Source organism: Papio anubis, chromosome 3 (genome assembly GCF_008728515.1).
Source record: "Papio anubis isolate 15944 chromosome 3, Panubis1.0, whole genome shotgun sequence".
In the NCBI taxonomy this organism is placed as follows: Eukaryota; Metazoa; Chordata; class Mammalia; order Primates; family Cercopithecidae; genus Papio; species Papio anubis.
Window position 1 is genome coordinate 105,992,644 of NC_044978.1, and position 23,621 is coordinate 106,016,264.

A 23,621-nucleotide genomic window follows, 5' to 3' on the forward strand; every position below is an offset into this window, starting at 1 on the left:
GTCTGATTCTTGCTTTGGAGGCTTCCTCTCAGGGGTGTACTCCACCCTGTGAGGTGTGGGATGTCAGACTGCCCCTAGTGGGGGATGTCTCCCAGTTAGGCTACTCAGGGGTCAGGGACCCACTTGAACAGGCAGTCTGTCCCTTCTCAGATCTCAACCTCTGTGTTGGGAGATCCACTGCTCTCTTTAAAGCTGTCAGACACAGTTGTTTGCGTCTGCAGAGGTTTCTCCTGCTTTTGTTTTTGTATAGTTGTGCCCTGTCCCCAGAGGTGGAGTCTACAGAGACAGGCAGGTTTCCTTTAGCTGCTGTGAGCTCCACCCAGTTCGAGCCTCCCAGAGGCTTTGTTTACCTACTTAAGCCTCAGCAATGGCGGGCGCCCCTCCCCCAGCTTCGCTGCTGCCTTGCTGTGAGATCGCAGACTGCTGTGCTAGCAATGAGGGAGGCTCCGTGGGCGTGGGACCCTCCCAGCCAGGTGTGGGATAGAATCTCCTGGTGTGCCCGTTTGCTTAAAGCGCAGTATTGGGGTGAATGTTACCCGATTTTCCAAGTGTTGTGTGTCTCAGTTCCCCTGGCTAGGAAAAGGGATTCCCTTCCCCCTTGCGCTTCCCAGGTGAGGCGATGCCTCGCCCTGCTTCAGCTCTCACAGGTCGGGCTGCAGCAGCTGACCAGGACCGATTGTCCGGCACTCCCTAGTGAGATGAACCCAGTACCTCAATTGAAAATGCAGAAATCACCGGTCTTCTGTGTCGCTCTCGCCGGGAGATGGAGACTGGAGCTGTTCCTATTCGGCCATCTTGCTCCGCCCTCCACCTTTCAATTTTTAATATGCAAAATGATACAATTCTTATTTTAAGCCACTTTTATTTACGTTTGCTGGTTTTTGTTTAAAGTATTCTGATATAAATTGAAATGCCATCACATTTCTATTTATTGCTTCCTGGTGATATCATAAATTGAAGCAGTGGGATTTAGGATTGACATGTGTCTCTCTAAAGTCATCCCTGGACTTAATACATCAGAGTCAGCCTGACTAGCCTTAGTACCAAGTGGGAGATAAAACATGTATGGAGAAAGGGGCTCTTGAGATTTATTTGTCTTCAGTCACTGGCATTTGTGAGCTCTGCTTCGTGGTTTGTTATGCTATGCCATGTCTGTTACATTATTCTTACAAAGCATGAAGACAACTAACATTATTTTATGTAGTATAACTTATTACTGCACTCTTCAAAAATCTGTAGATGACAGAGTTAGGTGCCAGACGTTATTTCCCTCTGTTGTGTATTCCTGTTTTGGTAATCTTTTTTTTTTTTTTTTTTAAGCCTGAGTGTATATGCACACACACAGACACACACATGCACACACACACATAGTTATCCCTTCGCTTTTGCTTACAACTTTATTAAAAGCAAATATGAGGAAGGCAAAGCCATTTTTCCTAGCTCATCTCATATTTTTCTTTTTAAAGACTTTCATGTTACTTGACTTCAATATCTAGTATTAGTAAAAGTTCATTTTCTTTCCATTTCTCTTTCTAAATGTTTGATTCTGTTTCTCCTTTTTTCAATCATACATAAGTTATTTGACTTGGAAATATCACATATTGACAAGAAAAATATCTTAACTAAATGATTCAGTATGACATTCCTTGTCTCAGCCCAGTCATGCGGAGAGGACATTTTTGTTGCTCAGAAAAGAAAAGAATGCCTTACAGCACTCCATTGAAGTATAATGAATTAAATCTGTCCCTGATGGAAAAAAAAAAAAAAAAAAAAAAAAACCAGAACGGAAAAAAGAATAGAATAGTAAATGGTCCAGTAAAATGGATTCAAATAGTAATATCCTAACTAACTCATAGTGAACTGGACGTTGTTTTAACTTAAGAGAAATAAATTAGTATATGATATAACATATGTAATATATAAGGTGCATATAAAATATTGCTCCTTTATATTACATGAACATAAGCAATATCTTTATTTGCTACACTTTCAGATAATTAATTCAGTCACATACTCCAGCTCATTTGGTTAACCATACATGCAAGTAAAGAATGTTCAACTCTAAAATGCTGCTACAAGTAGATAGTAATAAATGAATACAGATGCCGTTCCAGTTATTTTTAAATGAAAACCTTTTACCATTTTATCTGGCCATTGATAAAGCATTTAACTAATGAAAGATTACAGCTTAGAAATCACCAGTATAGAAGCATCAGGGCTGAAATGCTTTTCCAAGCAATGTATGTGAACTTGTTAATTTTAAAAGCACATTTCCATTTATTTTGGATGAATCTTTCTATGAATTTTACTCATGTGTCTGACATAGCTAATCATTTTATTTTTGGAATGGGCTCTGTGAAATAGTCTATGGATGTTGACCGATGAATATGATAATTTGTTTTATCAAATATTGTCCAGAGGTGTGTGCAGTATTTGGAAATTGGACTTCTTTGCAAGATTACCACATTTTCAAACACATTTCTATGTTTTCAGAATACTATTAAGTCAATTTTATATATTCCTAGGAATAAGGCTTTAAGATTCATACATTTTTAAATATACATTTATTGTAAGAAAATCAAAAGAAGTTAGTATTTTTTAAATTGCCACTGAAAAATTTTAGAGCATAGGCAAATAAGATCTTGTAGTATGGTAGGGAGTTCATAAATTGTATTTTGTCAGAATAAAATGATTTATTTCGGTCCATCAACGTGAGTCATTTTTCCTTTTTCTAGAAAAATATAGTAACACTGAAACATAAATTTAATTTAACATAAATCTGTGGAGTTGTTTAAAAATGTCTTAATGTTTGATATCTCACATATTATAGGTTTTATGTAAGTCCAAATTGAAAATACATTCCAATTTCCATAAAATGCTTTATCTAGAAAAGTCTGGAAAAAAGGACTTGGTCAGCTAAAATATAGCTCAATTTTCCTCATCTATAGCAATATGCTTTGTATGCTGAGAATTCCATTTTGATAAAAGTAAAACAAACATAATCTTTTAACCAAATTAAAATCAAAACATTTACTTATACTAGAGGATACTATGTATAAATTGGGGCTTACATGCTTTTTAAGAAAAGTAAGTGTACGTTATAGGAATAATCACCACTTTAGCCATGCTCCATGGCAATGACATGCATCTCACTAGGTCAGACTTCAAGGTGCCCACCCAAAGAGACACTGTTTTCAGTATGCCTTTTTACTTACGTGTGGTAGGATGAATAGTGACCCCCACCCCACCCTTATATTTTATTTATGATCTCCATAACCTGTGAATGTTACCTTATATGGTTAAAGGGACTTTTCATATATGATGAAGCTTTGTGGCTTTTGAGATGAGCAGATTACCTTGGATTATCAAGGTGGGCCATGCATGGAATCACATGGGTCCTTTTAAGAGGGACATGGGAAGATTAGAAAAGGGAAAATGTGATGTGACTTTAGAAATGAGAAAGAAAAGGTGCTCTGTTGTGGGGCCACAAGCCAAAGAATGAGGGCACAGTCTCTAGAGTCTAGAAAAAAGGAAAGAAACAAATTTTCCCCAGAGCTTCCATATGAAACAACCCATGCCAGCATCTTGGTTTTAGTAAGATATAGTTTGGTCTTCTGACCTTCAGAACTATAAGATCATTAAGTTGCATTCTTTTAAGCCTTTAAGTTAGTGGTAGCTTGATATAGAAGCAACAACAAAAAGCTAATACAATATCCTAGGTTCCATACTTTTCCTTGCTCATCTCTTCGGTTATGTTTTCACTTGCTGGATTCAAATTATATTTCTTTCTTTCTTTTTTTATTATACTTTTAAGTTCTAGGGTACACATGCACAATGTGCAGGTTTGTTACATATGTATACATGTGCCATGTTGGTGTGCGGCACCCATTAACTCATCATTTACATTAGGTATATCTCCTAATGTGATCCCTCCCCCACCTCCCCACAATAGGACCCGGTGTGTGATGATCCCCTTCCTGTGTCCAAGTGATGTCATTGTTCTATTCCCACCTATGACTGAGAACATGCGGTGTTTGGTTTTCTGTTCTTGTGATAGTTTACTGAGAATGATGGTTTCCAACTGCATCCACGTCCCCACAAAGGACACAAACTCATCCTTTTTTATGACTGCATAGTATTCCATGGTGTATATGTGCCACATTTTCTTCATCCAGTCTGTCACTGATGGACATTTGGGCTGATTCCAAGTCTTTGCTATTGTGAATAGTGCCGCAATAAACATCGTGTGCATGCGTCTTTATAGCAGCATGACTTATAATCCTTTGGTATCCTTATACCAAATCCTTTGGGTATATCCGCAGTACTGCGATGGCTGGATCAAATGGTATTTCTAGTTCTAGATCCTTGAGGAATCGCCACACTGTTTTCCACAATGGTTAAACTAGTTTACAGTCCCACCAACAGTGTAAAAGTGTTCTTATTTCTCCACATCCTCTCCAGCACCTGTTGTTTCCTGATTTTTTAATGATTGCCATTCTAACTGGTGTGAGATGGTATCTCATTGTGGTTTTGATTTGCATTTCTCAGATGGTGAATGATGATATTTTTTCATGTGTCTGTTGGCTGTATGAATGTCTTCTTTTGAAAACTGTCTGTTCATATCCTTTGCCCACTTTTTGATGGGGTTGTTTGTTTTTTTCTTGTAAATTTGATTGAGTTCTTTATAGTTTCTGGATATTAGCCCTTTGTCAGATGAGTAGATTGCAAAAATTTTCTCCCATTCTGTAGGTTGCCTGTTCACTCTGATGGTAGTTTCTTTTACTGTACAGAAACACTTTAGTTTAATTATATCCCATTTGTTACTTTTGACTTTTGTTGCTGTTGCTTTTAGTGTTTTAGACATGAAGTCCTTGCCTATGCCTATGTCCTGAATGGTATTACCTAGATTTCTTCTAGGGTTTTATGGTTTTAGGTCTAAGATTTCAGTCTCTTAATCCATCTTGAATTAATTTTCGTATAAAGAGTAAGGAAAGGATCCAGTTTCAGCTTTCTACTTCTATGTATTAGCCAATTTTCCCAGCACCTTGTGTTAAATAGGGAATTCTTCACCCATTACTTGTTTTTCTCAGGTTTGTCAAAGATCAGATGGCTGTAGATGTGTGGTATTATTTCTGAGGACTCTGTTCTGTTCCATTGGTCTATATCTCTGTTTGGTACCAGTACCATGCTGTTTTGCTTACCAGCCTTGTAGTATAGTTTGTGTCAGGTAGCGTGATGCCTCCAGCTTTGTTCTTTTGACTTAGATTGTCTTGAGATGGCTCTTTTGGTTCCATATGAACTTTAAAGCAGTTTTTCCACCTGTGAAGAAACTCATTGGTAGCTTGGATGGGATGGCATTGAATTCATAAATTACCTTGGCAGTATGGCCATTTTCACAATATTGATTCTTCCTACCCATGAGTATGGTATGTTCTTCCATTTGTTTGTGTCCTTTTATTTCACTGAGCAGTGGTTTCAGTTCCCGAAGAGGTCCTTACATCCCCCTGTAAGTTGGGATTCCTAGGTATTGTATTCTGCAGCTATTGTGAATGGGAGTTCATTCATGACGGCTCTCTGTTTGTCTGTTACTGGTGTATAAGAATGCTTGTGATTTTGCACATTGATTTTGTATCCTGAGACTTTGCTGAAGTTGCTTATCAGCTTAAGGAGATTTTGTAATGAGACAATCGGGTGTTCTAAATATACAATCATGTCATCTGCAACAGGGACAATTGGATTTCTTTTCCTAACTGAATACCTTTGATTTCTGCCTGGATTGCCCTAGCCAGAACTTCCAACACTATGTTGAATAGAGTGGTGAGAGAGGGCATCCCTGATTTGTGGCAAGCCAAAAGAAATGCTTCAGTTTTGCCCATTCAGTATGATATTGGCTGTGGGTTTTCAAGTAGCTCTATTATTTTGGAGATACGCTCCATCAATACCGAATTTATTGAGAGTTTTTGCATGAAGGGCTGTTGAATTTTGTCAAAAGTTTCCTTTCTGCATCTATTGAGATAATCATGTGGTTTTTGTCTTTGTCTTGCTTTATATGCTGGATTATGTTTGTTGATTTGTTTATGTTGAACCAGCCTTGCATCCCAGAGATGAAGCCCACTTGATCATGGTGGATAAACTTTTGATGCTGCTGGATTCGCTATTTACCAGTATTTCCTTATTGAGGATTTTTGCATCGATGCTCATCAAGGATATTGGTCTAAAATTCTCTTTTTTGTTGTGTCTCTGCCAGGCTTTGGTATCAGGATGATGTTGGCCTATAAAATGAGTTAGGAGGATTCTCTTTTCTATTGATTGGAATAGTTTCAGAAGCTGAATGGTACCAGCTCCTCCTTGTACTCCTCTGGTACCCAGCTGTGAATCCGTCTGGTCCTGGACTTTTGGTTGGTAGTTATTAATTATTGCCTCCATTTCAGAGCCTGCTATTGGTCTATTCGGAGATTCAACTTCTCTCCTGTTTAGTCTTGGGAGAGACTGTGTGTAAGTGTCCAGGAAATTATCCATTTCTTCTAGGTTTCTAGTTTATTTGTGTAGAGTGTTTATAGTATTCTGATGATAGTTTGTATTTCTGTAGGTCGGTGGTGATATTTCTTATGATTTTTTTATTACCTATTTGATTCTTTCTTTATTAGTCTTGCTGGCAGTTCATCAATTTATGTTGACCTTTTCAAAAACCAGCTCCTGGATTCATTGATTTTTGAGGTTTTGCATTTCTATCTCTTCAGTTCTGCTCTGATCTTAGTTATTTCGCCTTCTGCTAGCGAAATGTTTGTTCTGCTTCTAGTTCTTTTAATTTTGATGTTAGTGTCAATTTTGTGATCTTTCCTGCTTCTTGTGGCATTTAGCTATAAATTCTCACACACTGCTTTTAATTGTGTCCCAGAGATTCTGGTATGTTGTATCTTTGTTCTCATTACTTAAAGAACATCTCTTATTTCTGCCTCTTATTTTGTTGTGCACTCCAGTAGCCATTCAGGAGCAAGTTGTTCAGTTTCCATGTAGTTGAGCGGTTTTGCGAGTTTCTTTAATCCTGAGTTCCAGCTTGATTGCAGTGGTCTGAGAGACAGTTTGTTATAATTTCTGTTCTTTTACATTTGCTGAGGACTGCTTTATCAAGTATGTGGTCAATTTTGGAATAAGTGCCATGTGGTGCTGAGAAGAATGTATATTCTGTTGCTTTGGGGTGAGAGTTCAGTAGATGTCTATTAGGTGCACTGGTGCAGAGTTGAGTTCACCCTGGCTATCCTATAACTTTCTGTCTCATTGATCTGTCTAATGTTGACAGTAGTATAAAGTCTCCCATTATTATTGTATGAGTGTAAGTCTCTTTGTAAGTCTCTGAGGACTTGCTTTATGAATCTGTGCTCCTGGTATTGGGTATGTATTTAGGATAGTTATCTTTCCTGTTGAATTGATCCCTTTACTCAATATGTAATGGCCTTTTATACTTTTGATCTTTGATGTTTAAAGTCTGTTTTATCAGAGACTATATTGCAACCTTGCTTTTGTTTTCCATTTACTTTGCAGGATCTTCCATCCTTTATTTTGAGCCTATATGTTCCCGTGATGGTCTCTGAATACAGCAAACTGATGGGTCTTGACTCTTTATCCAATTTGTCAGTCTGTTTCTTTTAATTGGACCATTTATTCCATTTACATATAACGTTAATATTGTTATGTGTGAACTTAATCCTGTCATTATGATATTTGCTGTTTTTTTTTTCTTGCTATTGATGCATCAATAGACTTTACATTTTGTCATGTTTTTGCAATGGCTGGTACTTGTTGTTCCTTTCCATGTTTAGTGCTTCCTTCAGGAACTCTTGTAGGGCAGGCCTGGTGGTGACAGATTCTCTAAGCATTTGCTTGTCTGTAAAGGATTTTATTTCTTCTTCACTTATGAAACTTAGTTTGGCTGGATGTGAAATTCTGGGATGAAAATTCTTTTCTTTAAGAATGTTGAATATTGGCCCCCACTCTCTTCTGGCTTGTAGAGTTTCTGCCGAGAGATCTGCTGTTAGTCTGATGGGCTTCCCTTTGTGAGTAACCCGACCTTTCTCTCTGGCTGCCCTTAACATTTTTTTCCTTCATTTCAACTTGGTGAATCTGACAATTATGTGTCTTGAAGTTGCTCTTCTCGAGGAGTATCTTTGTAATGTTCTCTGTATTTCCTGAATTTGAATGTTGGCCTGCCTTACTAGGTTGGGGAAGTTCTCCTGGATAATATCCTGCAGAGTGTTTTCCAACTTGGTTCCATTTTCCCCGTCGCTTTCAAGCTCACCAATCAGAGGTAGATTTGGTCTTTTCACATAATCCCATATTTCTTGGAGGCTTTGCTCATTTCTTTTTACTCTTTTTTCTCTACACTTCTCTTCGTGCTTCATTTCCTTCATTTGATCTTCAATCGCTGATACTCTTTCTTCCAGTTGATTGAGTTGGTTACTGAAGCTTGGGCATTTGTCATGTAGTTCTCATGTTATGGTTTTCATCTCTATCAGTTCTTTAAAGTCTTCTCTGTATTGATTATTCTAGTTATCCATTCATCCATTCTTTTTTCAAGGTTTTTAGTTTCTTTGAGCTGGGTACATAGTTCCTCCTTTAGCTCTGAGAAGTTTGATTGACTGAAGCCTTCTTCTCTCAACTCGTCAAAGTCATTCTCCGTCCAGCTTTGTTCTGTTGCTGGTGATGAGCTGTGTTCCCTTGGAGGGGGAGATGCACTCTGGTTTTTTGAATTTCCAGCTTTTCTGCCCTGCTTTTTCCCCATCTTTGTGGTTTTATCTGCCTTTGGTCTTTGATGATGGTGACGTACTGATGGGGTTTTCGTGTGGGTGTCCTTTCTGTTTGTTAGTTTTCCTTCTAACAGTCAGGACCCTCAGCTGTAGGTCTGTTGGAGTTTGCTTGAGGTCCCTCCAGATCCTGTTTGCCTAGGTATCAGCAGCAGAGGCTGCAGAAGATAGAATATTGCTGAACAGTGAGTGTTGCTGTCTGATTCTTGTTCTGGATGGTTTGTCTCAGTGGTGTACCCCGCCATGTGAGGTGTGAGGTGTTGGTCTCCACCTAGTGGGGGATGTCTCCCAGTTAGGCTACTCAGGGGTCAGGGACTCACTTGAGCAGGCAGTCTATCTGTTCTCAGATCCCAACCTCCATGCTGGGAGATCCACTGCTCTCTTCAAAGCTGTCAGTCAGACAGAGGCATTTACCTCTGCTGAGGTTTCTGCTGCTATTTGTTTAGCTATGCCCTGTCCCCGGTGGAGGAGTCTACAGAGGCAGGCCGGCCTCCTTGAGCTGTGGTGGGCTCCAGCCAATTCGAGCTTCCCGGCAGCTTTGTTTACCTACTTAAGCCTCAGCAATGGCCGGCGCCCCTCCCGCAACCTCGCTGCCGCCTTGCAGTTAAATCTCAGACTGCTGTGCTAACAATGAGGGAGGATTCGTGGGCGTGGGACCCTCTGGGCCAGGTATAGGATATAATCTCCTGTTGTGCCGTTTGCTAGGACCCTTGGTGAAGCTCAGTATTAGGTTGGGAGTTACCCGATTTTCCAGGTGTTGTGTGTCTCAATTTCCTTTAGCTAGGAAAAGGAATTCCCTTCCCTCTTGTGCTTCCCAGGTGAGGCGATGCCTCACCCTGCTGCAGCTCTCGCTGGTCGGGCTGCACCCACAGACCAGCCCCAACTGTCTGACATGCCCAAGTGAGATGAACCTGGTACCTCAGTTGAAAATGCAGAAATCACCCGTCTTCTGTGTCGCTCATGCTGGGAGCTGGAGGCTGGAGCTGTTCCTATTCGGCCGTCTTGGGCATGCCCCCTCAAATTATATTTCTTTAAGGTAAAGTAATGCTAGTGAAGTAACATATAAAAGAATATAGGAAATGAAAGAATTGGAGCTAGAGAATCACTTTATGAATCACAGATCTTCATTTACATACATTGCCATAATGTGCTCTGAAAGATCCTATAGTACTTTTAGTTTATAGTTCAGAAACAATTTTTTTCAAAAAAAAAAAAACAGAAATGGAGGCCTGGCACAGTGGCTCATGGCTGTAATTCCAACACTCGTGAGAGGCTTAGGTGGGAGGATCGCTTGAGCCCAGGAGTTTGAGACCAGCCTGGGTAATACATCTCTACAAAAAGTAAATATGGTTTGGTGGGCATGGTTATGTGTACCTGTCGTCGCAGTTATTCGGGAGGCTGAAGTAAGAGGGTAACTTGAGCTGCAGAGATTGAAGATGCAGTGAGTTAAGGTCATACCACTGCACTCCAGCCTGGACAACAGAGTGAGACCCTGTCTCAAAAAAAAATTTTTTTTGAGCTAGATTAGGAGTCTTATTACTTTTATAACTCTTCTTAAAATGTCCCTTAAATTATAAGCGGATGACATCATTAAACTTTTTAATAAATGCTGAATGTATGGCTGTAGTATATACATGGGAGGATTTCTTTTAGTTTTGATCATGATTAATATTTTTATTTCATAGCCATTTAGTTCTCTTTTTATTTGAAATCTAATTGATTCCTTTATGACCTACATATTTGTTTTCTACCATTAGATAGTTGTCTCATCTTTTTTGGTCTTCTAAGTTCAGAATGAATGTCATATAAACATGATTAGGATGTCATATAAACATGTCTCAGGATGACAGGCAGTAGAAAATAAGGAAATTACTGTCTTGAGGAGGAAAATAGAGAATTGTCCAATTGATTGACATTAAGCAAAATACTGATATTCATGCATCTATTTATGTTTTCTTCTATTGCTTCATTCCATCCTGAGAACTAAAAACCCATAGTTACTGTGATAACCTAAACTATTTTGAGATTTTAAACATTAATAGAATATGATGTGGCTTTTTAAATTATAAGGTATCTGTAAAATATTTTTCTATTGGAGTATAATTCCATCTTCCTTTATGAATCATGCACTGATTCATCATATGTTAGATGCTATGAACTTCTTGGGTGTACTAAGTGGATGTGTGTTTTTGCATAACTCATACTTTTGTATAAATGTCATTTAATAAGTGCTAGTATCAATGTTATTTAATAAGTGCTAATATAAATTTATAAATTCATATGATTAATTTTGGAACAAAAAGGCACAAGGCACTCTTTTTTAAAACGTTATCCTATCCTGTCTTTAAAAAGTCAGTGCTTTTCTTTGGAGTTTTATACATGGCTGAAAGTTCATTTAAAAAGTTCCTTTGCGTTCTGAGGAATAGTTTGTTTGTATACACTGACTTTAGAATGTGATAAACATTCGTGATTGAAGGGTTTATTAACGTAGAACCCCTGTGAATTATATTCCCAGCATGTAAACACTACAATATTTTACTTAAATTATTTTAGGCTGGGTGTGGTGGCTCACACCTGTAATCATAGTACTCTGGGAGGCTGAGGTAGGTGGATCACAAGGCCAAGAGATCGAGACCATCCTGGCCAACATGGTGAAACCCCATCTCTACTAAAAATACAAAAATTAGCCAGGTGTGGTGTTGCGCACCTTGAGTCCCAGCTACTTGGGAGGTTGAGAAAGGAGAATGTCTTGAACCCAGGAGTTGGAGGTTGCGGTGAGCCAAGATTGTGCCACTCCACTCCAACTTGGCGACAGAGCAAGACTTCATCTCAAAAAAAAAAAAAAAAAAAAACATTTTAATGATACTGTGTTAGATCTATAGTGCTATGCAATCAACGAATATCATCTTTATATGTCTATTATGTAAGAATTTTTAAAAATATAGGTATGTTTAAGGCTTATTTTTGTATGCTTCATGTACAAGTATGTTATAATCAAACATGAGATAGTGGGCTGCTAATTTTTGTCTGTGTAATGGAAGTGAAAGAAGCATCATTTTGTTGAAGTCTCCTTACACCTTAGTTTAGCAAGGTCCAAATTATTGTCCCATGACCAAGAATAATAAGGCATGTAAACACCAGAGAGTGAGTAAGGCAGAGTGGGATTTATTAAGTGACAGAAAAGCTCTCAGCAGCAAGAGGGGATCCAAAGATGGTTGCAAAAAATGGGGGTGAGTTCTGGGTCTTTTATGTGTCGGAAAAAGAGTCTTCTGTGGGTTCTGCCTTAAAGGAACTGGTAAAGTTCCCCCCAGGGGTGTTGTGTCTGTTCTTGCCTGGGGTTAGCCATAGTAACTCCATCTTGATTACCTATGAGTGCCTAAATGAAACCCACAGTGGGGCTAAAGTCACAATGCTCATAGAATTATAAGGAGTTCAGGGTCATGGTAAGATGTCCTTGGTCCTTATCTGTGCCTGCACAGGCAGCTAGAAAGTCCTTTCTGAGCAAGCATCTGGGTATAACAGGAAGTTCTTAACCACATTCCCTCCTGCTAGCTACATAACAGGGGTGGTACAGGTGTGTTCTTGCAGGCATTGTCCCTCTTCTGAGACCCTGCCTCTCTATCTGCCTAAACAGCCCCTACCTGCCTCCTCTCTCAATTTTATTGAAATTAGCAGGAAAAAATAGGCTAATTATTTGAATAGTCAATATGCATGTAAATCCAGCAATATCATTTTTGCTATATGGTGCTGTATGTTGTGGCAAATAGAGGAAAAGTTTACCCAGAAATGACTTTCATTTTCACACTTAGTTAATTTTTCTTCTACACTGCAATGAACTACGTTGAAATGGACAAATTAACAGTAAATGATTCTCTTTCCTATTACTAGTCCTGTGATTTGGGAAGATGTGTATCTTCTATGGCAGTCATGTGACATTCTTGAATTAACAATATTGCTTTAAAATTAGTGCTAATAACTAATAGAACTCAACATATTAACTAAAATTTATTAAACATGATCAATAGGTGACAGTTACATGTAAATTGGAGGTTTATATGTGGGTTAAATTAAAATTGCATGTATTTTTTATTGTGGAAAAATCTATGTATAAATAAATATGCATCATACCATTACTAGGCTCTGAAATTTATCCTTCTAGTTTCCGTATGCCAATTTGAATTGTGAGGGCCTGGTTATATAATGCCTGATCTACATCATGACTGAATGAATTCTGGGGCACTCAGATATTTCACAGATGGTCTTTATTTCCTCAGATCATCATAGTACTCTTGAGAACCTATCAGGTCAGGGTGAATTAAATCAGGGTCCTAGAGTGACCATGAAATGTATGACTCATTCTCCCACAAGACAGCAGTATCATGATTTTCAGGCCACTGTTCTGGACTCCACTGGCTATTATTTGATTACTGAGAGTCTGAAAAGCCATTTAACGTCTTCATTCCAATTCTATTTTCTGTAAAATTGAGGGTAGCATTATTCATCTCAGAAAGAAGTGACAAATAGGTTTAAAAGTATTTTCTCCCATTCTGTAGCTTGTGTCCTCACTTAGTTAATTGTTTTATTTTCTGTACAGAAGGTTTGTAGTTAGATGCACTCCAATTTGTTTATTTTTGCTTTTTGACCTGTGCTTCTGGGGTCATATTCTCCCCCAAAATTGCCCAGATCTATTTCAAGAAGGTTTTTACCTATGTTTTCTTCTAATAGTTTTATAGTTTTAGGTTTTACATGTAAATCTTTAATCCCTTTCTACTTGGCTTTTGTATGTCGTGTAAGATAGAGATCCAGTTTCGTTCTTCATGTAGATATCCAGTTTCCCCAGTCTCCTTTATTGAACAGTCAATCCTTTCCTCATTGTGTATTCTTGGCACATTTGTTGAAAATTAATTGACCATAAACGTGTGGATTAATTTGTAGGCCATCTATTCTGTACCATTGGTCTACACGTTTATTTAGGGGTTGATATCCAATGTATACCAGGAATTTAAACACCTCTGTAGCAAGAAAACAAATAACGTAATTTAAAAGTGGACTCAGTCTATCAGCAATAAACATGATAAATATTTCTTGAAAGAAGACAAATGGCCAACAGGTAAGTTTAAAAGTGCTCAACTTCACTAATCGTCAGGGAAATGTGAATTAAAACCACAATGAGATATCACTGCATGTCTGTTAGAATGGTTATGTTCAAAAAGACAAAACATAAGTTTTGATGACAATGTAGAGGAAAGACAATCCTTATATACTACTGATGGAAATGTAAATTAGTATAGCCGTTATGGAAAACAGTATGTAGGTACTTCAGAAAATTAAAAATAGAACTACCATATGATCCAGTAGTCTTACTTCTGGGTATGGATATGTAAAAGAAATGAGTCAATATCTTAAAGAGATATCTGTAGTATCATATTCCTTCCAGTACTATTCACAATAAACAAGATATATGGAATTGACCTAACTGCCAATTAGCAGATGTATGGATAAAAAGTAAATAAAAATATATTTATATATTAATATATAATAGAATATTATTCAGCCTTAAAAATGAAGGAAACTCTCATTTGTGATAACATGTATGAACCTGGAGGACATTACGCTAGGTGAAATAAGTGAGACATCAAAAGACAAATACTATTTGATCCCTCTTATATGTGGAATCTAAGAAAGTCAAAACTTCTAGAAGCAGAAAGTAGAATGTTAGTTGCCAGAAGCTAAGGAGATAGGAGAAATGGGGAGATGTTGATCAAAGGGTGCAAAGTTTCAGTAACGCAGGATGAGTAAATTCTGGTAATCTAATGTACAGTCGGGTAACCACAGTTAACAATACTGTATTATATACTTCAAATTTGCTGTAAGAGTAGATCTTAAATTTTCTCACCACACAACACAGTAAAAGATAACTGTATGATGGATATGTTAATTAGCTTTATTGTGGTAATCATTTTACATTGTGTGTATATATATATAAACATCAGGTAATAGGGATACCAAAAAGCATGTTTTTAATTTATGTTTACATTAAAAATAAACAATGAAACTAAAGCATTTGAGAACATTAGATCACTTTATCTCACTTTTTTCATCTATAGTATTTTAGAATGAATTTACTTTTATAAATTTTGAAAGAATCTTTGTGGACTAAATTGTTTACGAATCTTTAATTATATTTAATTTCATTTTAACTCACAGTAACTGAAGTCATTTAAAAAACGAAAGCAAAGGACAGAACCTTTAAACTCCTGTTTTCAAAATATAGCTAGTCTTTAAACAATCAATATTATAATGTATCCTATATAAAAATAGTATTCCAGAGATTGAATCTACCTTTTTCCATTTTATTTTTAATAATCATAATTTATAATGAACTTTTGATACAAACATAGTAATAGAATCATAAATTATTTTGAAAGGTGAATGTTATAAATTCCTGCTGTTTTATATAGAACAATGATGATAATGACTATAAATATAGGCATAACATTTTTTGTTTTATATACCACCGAACAGACACTATCTCATTAATTAGAAGGCTTTCTTGACTCATCTTCAGTTAATATTAAATAAGCTATTTGGATCTCACAATGGTAACTATTATTTACAAGAGATAGTTGCTTTTATAATTTTCTTACATATAGATAATAATTAGTAATTTACAACTTGATAATATATAATATATAAATTGGTCAATGCACTTTTAGGTAGGTAGATAGATAGATAGATATGGATAGACTCCAGGTTATGTTTTCTAATGTAATCTATATAAACATAACCATTTGAAATCCCTATTGATTCATCACAGCTTTCTGTGCAACATATACTTCCATAATTATAAATTTTAACTATTATGCTCTGGTCAGAAATGAGTAGTAAGCTGATCTCTTTATATCATACATTGATTATTTAAATAAAAGATTTACAGTTGCCTATTTATATCTGAAAATTACAAGAGTAGATATTGTTTCTAAATACATTTTTGAAATTAGAGGTATAGTAATTAAAAAGGTTTAGTAATAGGGAATAAAGTGACTGTAGACCAAGATAAGAAGAAAAGGAGATATGTATAAATATTCACACATCAGAATTAATATTACCTTTACAGAATATTTACATCATATTAAATTTTATAGTGCCACTTTTCCATTATGTCTGTGTTGAATGTGTTCCTGATAATTGCTAATTTTTCTATAACAAATACAAAAATAACTTTATGAGTTCATTTCCCTGCCTATTGTAGTAAAAACCTTAGATGGATTTATGAGGTTGTATATTCAAGGTGTAATGTGAAAATTGTATTGTTTTAATTGCTAAAAACATGTCATTTGACTTGAAGAGCTTATTCAAATAATTTCTTTTTAATATGAAAGATCTGCTATTTTAAGAAGGTGTGAGTACACCAAAACATCAAGATAACATATTTGTGGGCACATGTGTCAGGACAGTCACATTTACCTACATTTGTCTGATCATCAGCCTCTGACACAGAAAATCCTTACAACTTGTTAACTCTCAGTATTAGCTGTTATGCTAAATTGCCTGATGAGTATGGAGCATTAGCTTTTATTCATCTTTCACTGATAACACATAATATATTTTTCAGCTTAAGAAATTCATTAATGAATCAAATTTAATTTACGGACTAAATAAAATCCTCGTTAAGCCTGACAAATGGTAGCCTCAGGTAAACACAACGTATTTTTACACTAAATCAAAGTGAGTTCTGCTCTAGATGTTCTTTATGTTGCCAGTATCCTTGCAAGTACTCTGAGGTCACATCAGAGAACAGAACATCTCCGTAAGGAATTAACAGAAAAATCTAGCCTTGAGGTTATATTTCTGAAATGAATAAACAAGAACATAAAACATGGGGGATAATTAGAGTATCACATGTTATAGACTTAGTGCCAATATTATGGGTAGGAAAAACCATTAGTTTTTTATAGAAAAATACTTAAGGATAAATTTTTGAATTTAGAACGTTGCTGAGTGAAATTCACAGTAATTAGTCCACTGTGAATATGAGTATCTTTTTCAGAATTATAATTAATTTCAACATGTTTGTTTTTCCCCATGAATTAATCAATTCAGTTTTATTTAGCCTAATTGCCACAAAAGTGCCCAAGTTTGTATTCATATTTTTTTTCTCTTTTTCTGTGGTTTAGAAAGATTTATTTATTTATTTATTTATTTATTTATTTATTTATTTATTTTTGTGGGGACATAGTCGATGTGTGTATTTATGGAAACATGAGATATTTTGTAAAAGGCATGTATTGTGTAATAATCACATCAGGGTAAATGGGATATTCATCACCTCAAGCATTTATCGTCTGTGCTACAAACAATCCGTTTATGATCTTTAGTTACTTTTAAATGTACAATTAAATTATGTTTGACTGTAGTCACCCAATTGTGCTGTCAGATACTAGGTCTTATTCATTCTTTCTAACAATTCTTGTACCCAGGAACCATCCTCACTTCCTCCCCTCCCTACCCCTCATTCCCCTCCCATCTTCTGGTAACCATCTTTCTACCCTATAGCTTCATGGGTTTAATGGCTCCCATAAATAAGAACATGCAAAGTTTGTCTTTCTGTACCTTATTTCACGTAACATGATAACTTCCAGTTTCATCTTATATTTATGTTTTAATAGTGGTATGTCATTATTCTTTTTATAAATTTAAAGTCATTATTTTATAATATAAGATACTGACCTTTGTGATAAGTAATCCATGAGGATCGTATCATTATTTGGCTGAACAAAAGGACATGACAGTTAGTTCCTAAAATGGTTTTAATAAGTAGTAATATTATATTAATTTATACAAAATAAATTCAAATACTCATTTTAATATTTAAATATTAACTTTTTACTAATTTGTTAGGCTCAGATAAAGCTTTTCAATACCACTTTTCATACCTTTAAAATGAATGTCATCATAGTCAGTGAATTTATTTTACAACTGCCTAATATACTCTGTGGTTATATTTTCTAAAATCTTTTTTTTTTTTTTTGTACTGGAGTGAGTCTTTCCTATCGAATAGTCTTTCCTACTTGTGTTCACATTGGCAATATCCTGTGGACCAGTTAGTGTTGCTTCAGCAATATTTAACTTCTAACTAGAAATTACGCTGTATTCAACCAAATTTTAAATTAGTTAATATGAGCAAGCTGAATAGATTGATTTTAATGTCTAGTTTCTAAAAACTGTACTACAGATATTTTCTTAATAGGCCTAAAGCCCCAAATTAAGCAAAATCTTATTCAAATCTGTATAACAGGAACTGAAATAAAATTAGTGTTGATGTTGATAATAATTTAACTTTGCATAAGCTTACTACTTCTTTTCCTTTCTTTTGACTTCAGATGCAATAACAGAACCCAGTGTGCAGTGGTGGCAGGTCCTGATGTTTTTCCAGACCCGTGTCCAGGAACCTATAAATACCTTGAAGTGCAGTATGAATGTGTCCCTTACAGTATGTATATTCCTATACTTTTCTTGGAAAGAGAAAAGATATTAAACTGTGTTTTGCATGCATTGACAAATATTCTCTATGAAAACATAAATCATATAAATTAAATGAAAAAATGGGCTAATATTAATTTTTGACAATCACAGACCCTCCCCACCATCAGAAGAATTAGATATTGCCTACCCTATCCTACAGCGTTTACTTGTGATTATTTCTGTATATGAATACCTATTCTAACACACTTTTCTTAATTAATGCAAGAATATAAAACATTTAGAAAAAGGTTGGCAGAGTATTATACCAATTATCCAGGTCCAAGCAGATAAGAAGTGAAAATGAACAATACAATTATATATATAATGTATAGCAATTTATACATTTTGAATTTGATAGAAGAATTATATCTAAGCTTCATCTGCTGTCAACATTTTGAGAATTAGAAATATATTCATCCGGAAGGATTAGACCAGAAAGAAAAAAATAAAGATTAAAAGATCTAAAGTACTCTTCAGATTATATGTTTTACAGCTTCGAGAATTATGTCTTTGCAATGTTTTTATCAGATATGGTATATGCCAACAATGTGTCTTTTCTCCAGGAATAATGAAGAATCAAAAAATCTAAAATGAAACATTTTCTGACAGCATCTCAAAAAAAAATTATCTAACTCGTTAATTATTTATGAGATTCTTAGTGAAAATCACTCAGAAATTATGTATTTTCATAATAGATATTCAGCTTATGCCAGAGATAGAAAACACCTGGTATCATAAACAAATCCTAGGTTTCAGCTTCCTTTGATGTTTCATAAGAAGCAAAGTATCTGGGGATCAGCAAGTTTACTTTTGTAAAGGTATTTCTAGGCTGGCCTCATTCACACTTGTTAAAGAAGCAGGACATTACTCGTGAGCTGGAAGTATACAAACTTCAGTAACAGAAATTTGGCCAATAAGAGATGAATTGAAATTTTAAAATAGTAGTGAAAACAGTTGAGAGAAAATTTCATTCAGCTTCATTTATAGAATGAATGATTAGAGAAAGTTTATCTTGTGAAGTTTTATAAGCTGATCATTGTTATGAAAAAGCCTTAGAGTACAGGATTTATTGATAGCTCATTTAGCTTACGCTTCTTGTATTGGTATCTCTATAGGCCCTTCTATTTGATAAAGCCCCTACTGGCCATTATTATTCACTAGTGATATTTTAAGGAAATAAAATTTGTAAACCATCTTGGAATTGGGACAATTATACTTGGGTTGCACAATAAGACCTTTGTGAAATATAAAGACTCCTTTTCTACAAAGGCATTTTATTTAAAAATGCAATAAGGTGAACCTTGCTTTTAAAGACAGTTTTAGGAAACTTACATTCATATTTTTATGTTCATATTTTGAAACAAAAGGTGAAGTAAAATTTCAGATTGTAGATTTTATCATAATTTTTTAATTAAAGAATTTCACAGCTGTCTCTTCAATTTCCTGTATTCCTTTAAAATGTCTTTGAGGATAGCCACTTCAAAATCCTCTGCCAAACTCATTCTGAAATATCATCTACTTAAATCACTTTAATATAAATAACTTGCTCATACACTTTTGCATAAAGGGATTATGGTTTACCACAGATTTCCTTTCTCTAATAAATTTTCAGAGATGGGCAATTTGGTTCCTTAATATCCTATTTTTAGAGAATTCTGATCATCCTGAAAGTTTACTGACTACCTTAGAAATATTATATCAAAATATGTATCTAATAATTTAATTAAATAAGAATTATACACTCAGGTATACCCACTTGCCAATTTATATACTGGTTTAATTTACACATTATACCCCAATCATGTCTGTCTAAATTATCTGGAATATGTTTCAGTTAAAAGTATAATGTAGAATTGGAATTCATTTAATAAACTTAACATGATTTGAAAAGAAAATAACCTAAATGAAAGTATAAATCATAAAATAAACTATAGTGACTCATTTGAAAGGCAGATTGGTTTAGGAGAAAGACAACCAGAGATCAGAGAACATGGGTGTGTTTGTTAGTCTGTTTTGTGTTGCTATAAAGGAATACCTCAGACTGGGTAATTTAGAAAGAAAAGAGGTTTATTTGGCTCACAATTCTGCAGGCTGTACAAGCAGAGCACCAGCATCTCCTTCTGGTGAGGCGTCGGGGAGATTTTACTCATGGTATAAGGTGAAGGGTAGGGGCCGGGCGCGGTGGCTCAAGCCTGTAATCCCAGCACTTTGGGAGGCCGAGACGGGCGGATCACGAGGTCAGGAGATCGAGACCATCCTGGCGAACACGGTGAAACCCCGTCTCTACTAAAAAAATACAAAAAAACTAGCCAGGCGAGGTGGCGGGCGCCTGTAGTCCCAGCTACTCCGGAGGCTGAGGCAGGAGAATGGCGGGAACCCGGGAGGCGGAGCTTGCAGTGAGCTGAGATCCGGCCACAGCACTCCAGCCTGGGTGACAGAGCAAGACTCCGTCTCAAAAAAAAAAAAAAAAAAAAAAAAGGTGAAGGGGCAGCAGGTACATCATATGGCAAGAAAGGGAGCTCCCAGACTCGGTTTAATAACGAGTTCTCACATGAACTCATTACCATGGGGAGGCCATCAAGCCATTTATGAGGGATCTGCCCCCATGACACAATCATGTCCTGCATAGCCCACCTCCAACACTGGAGGTCACTTTTCAGCATGAGATTTGGAGGGGACATACATACAAACTGTATCATTCGGTTTAGAATACAGTCTGATTACTTAACAAAAAGCTAGGTGCTTCTCCTGGATCTCACCTTGTAGACCTTCCTGGATCTATTAATAAATCCTGATTTATTTCAACACTCAGCTATTTTTTTCTTTTCTTAAGCATAAAATTCATGACTCTCTAATGGTGAAAAGATTTACTTATTTAAAATAGTTATTGTTTATTGACACTTAACCACATGCCGTTTTCTATATGAATAGTGTTTACATGCATAAGTTATTTAATTTTTACAAGATCCTCCCTGTTATGTGTGAGTATCACCATTTTTCTGAAGAGGAAACTGAAGGTCAGTAGATAAAGTGAAATGTCTCATGTGAAATATAGACTCGCTAGAGAATGGCAAAGACTAGATTTGGGTCTGTTTCTAATACCTGTTCTTAAGGTATTAGCTGTATTTCTCTCCATAACTGTTTTTCATTTATATTTTCATGAGCTATTAAATCTTATATAGTATTTTTAACTCATAATTTTCATTAGTACATTAATGGTATGTGGTGAAAGAAAGTGCTTCAAGGGCCGCAGCCCTTTTTCTTAGTCCTTTATCTATTTATTTTAAAGACTTTTTGTTCTTTTTCTTAAAGCAGCAGAATCACTACAAACTTTTATTTTCCCAAACACTTTATGAAACTTTATGGTGTAACTAGTTTGTACCATGAAAATACTACTTGCACTTTAGAATGAGGCTCCTAAGTAAAATACTTTTTTAATTTCCTGTATTAGAGAAAATCCTTGTGCTTAACAATATTTTATGATCCTTGATAAAAGGTCCCTATTTCATTAGTGTGAGGGAAGCTTCAGACTTAGGATTTAATATTAATATTGGAATTAAACAACTGAACAAACAATGTTAGGTTCTGTTTGTTATACAGTTTAGTAATATCCATTTCCATTTCGGATTTATGACCACAAACTTTAGTGTTTATGGTAATATATTTACTATTTATGAATGTTTTATTCTTAATATTGATATGTGGAAGAAACATTATTATTATTTTTATTTATACATAGTCTTGTGTGTGTCTGTGTGTGTGTGTGTGTTTCCATGGCAATATTCATTTTTAAGATGAGACTTTTTCATAGAAAAAACGTAGAAAAACAAAATTTATAGGAAAACGTAATAATAATGAAGCATATTAAAGGTAATATAGACAAAGAGTCAATAAAGTTCATTGTATCACATAAGAGAAGTAGAGTTTAAAGTATCTGAGGAAAGCTTGCAATAATTCTTGCACGGAATTTTAGGAGTCACTAAATAGGTACACAATTGAACAATAACAACTTTAGAGGAATTTTAGCTTAAATCAATCAAATGGTATGACTTTTAAAGATGCCAATGAGAAAGAAAATAAGAAGAGTTAGTTTTTAAACTGTTTACTGAGACCACTTTCTTTGAGTGTTTTGTACTCCTTTTTCAGAATCACTGAAGTTATATATTTAATCTTATCTAAGTCCTACCTTCTCACTTCTGTTCTGTTTTTTCTTGTTTAGGTTCACAGACACACTTTTTCTGAAAAAATTTGGAACAGATGAATCAATACTTTCTCTGTTCCTCGCACACCTCAGTTTCAGTGTGACTTTTGTAGCCTTTGCATTTTCTTAGGAGGTTTAATATTCTTCTTTAGTGGATATTTTCTCCCCAGGAGATGACCCACATATTCAAGAGGTTAAACCTCACATTTACCAATGCCACGTTTTTGCTCTTACATCTTTCTTCTTATTCTCACCCTACCTCCTTCCCTTCTGACCTGATTTGAGATTGAAATTGTGTCATCTAGAGCTTCCTTCATTCAGCAGGGTTACAGGGATGACTTGTATTTGAGAGAAGACAATAAAACAACTAACCACCTACTCAGAGTATTTCTGAGCAAAGAATCTTTACTTTGTATCCTGCTGACAAATTGTCTTTCTTTGGAGGCATACAATGTCACGCACATTACACTCAAAAGGTGTTTGTCTTCTCTCACAATCCAGCTTTTCTCTTCAATTCTTTGTTTCTTTTTTTTTTTTTTCCAGAAGTATAAAGCATATATTACTTATTCTAGCAATCATGGTGAATTTTCTTAGGAAATTGCGGGGAGAAGTACGCAATTTGGAAAGTGACTAGCAATGAATATTTGATTAAAACAAACTTGTTATAGCACTTAAGACTTTCTTACTAGTCACGTTAGCCATTTGAATAGTTGTGTGCATGATTGTCCTTATGAACAGGAAAGAAAAATGAGCATTATTGGAAAATTGATATTTATAAATAATTATATAACTTTCACCATTTTTACTAAAAGAAAAATGTATTACACATTTAGCATTTAAAACAATCTAAATATTTAATTATAAACAGTTAAATACATCTTTGCAACTAATGTCCAAATGAGTGCATATTTAAATGTGTACACATTTGATAACTATTATGTAAATAAATAAGTACATATTTTTTAACTCATTGTGCTGAAATTAACTGATATTTTTAATTTTAGAAAGATCACAAAAATGTCCAAGGTATATTTTAATTTACAGTGTCTTTTTCTGTTTCATATATACAGTAGACATTGAATAAATATGTATTG

General features: G+C 35.3%; 1 protein-coding gene and 1 long non-coding RNA gene across 31 annotated transcripts in view; both read left to right on the plus strand.

Moving 5' to 3' along the window:
* ADGRL3 (adhesion G protein-coupled receptor L3) overlaps positions 1–23,621 on the plus strand; it is an 864,507-nt gene that overhangs the window by 459,700 nt on the left and 381,186 nt on the right. For all 30 annotated transcript variants that reach the window (XM_021939122.2, XM_031664067.1, XM_021939135.2 and 27 more), the window contains one exon: positions 18,185–18,294. In XM_021939122.2, the coding sequence (XP_021794814.2) occupies positions 18,185–18,294 (110 nt within the window). The remainder of the gene's footprint in view (positions 1–18,184; positions 18,295–23,621) is intronic.
* On the plus strand, positions 18,301–23,079 carry LOC116274096. Its single transcript, XR_004182575.1, has 2 exons — positions 18,301–20,484; positions 20,806–23,079. It is a non-coding gene; the product is annotated as an uncharacterized LOC116274096 (long non-coding RNA).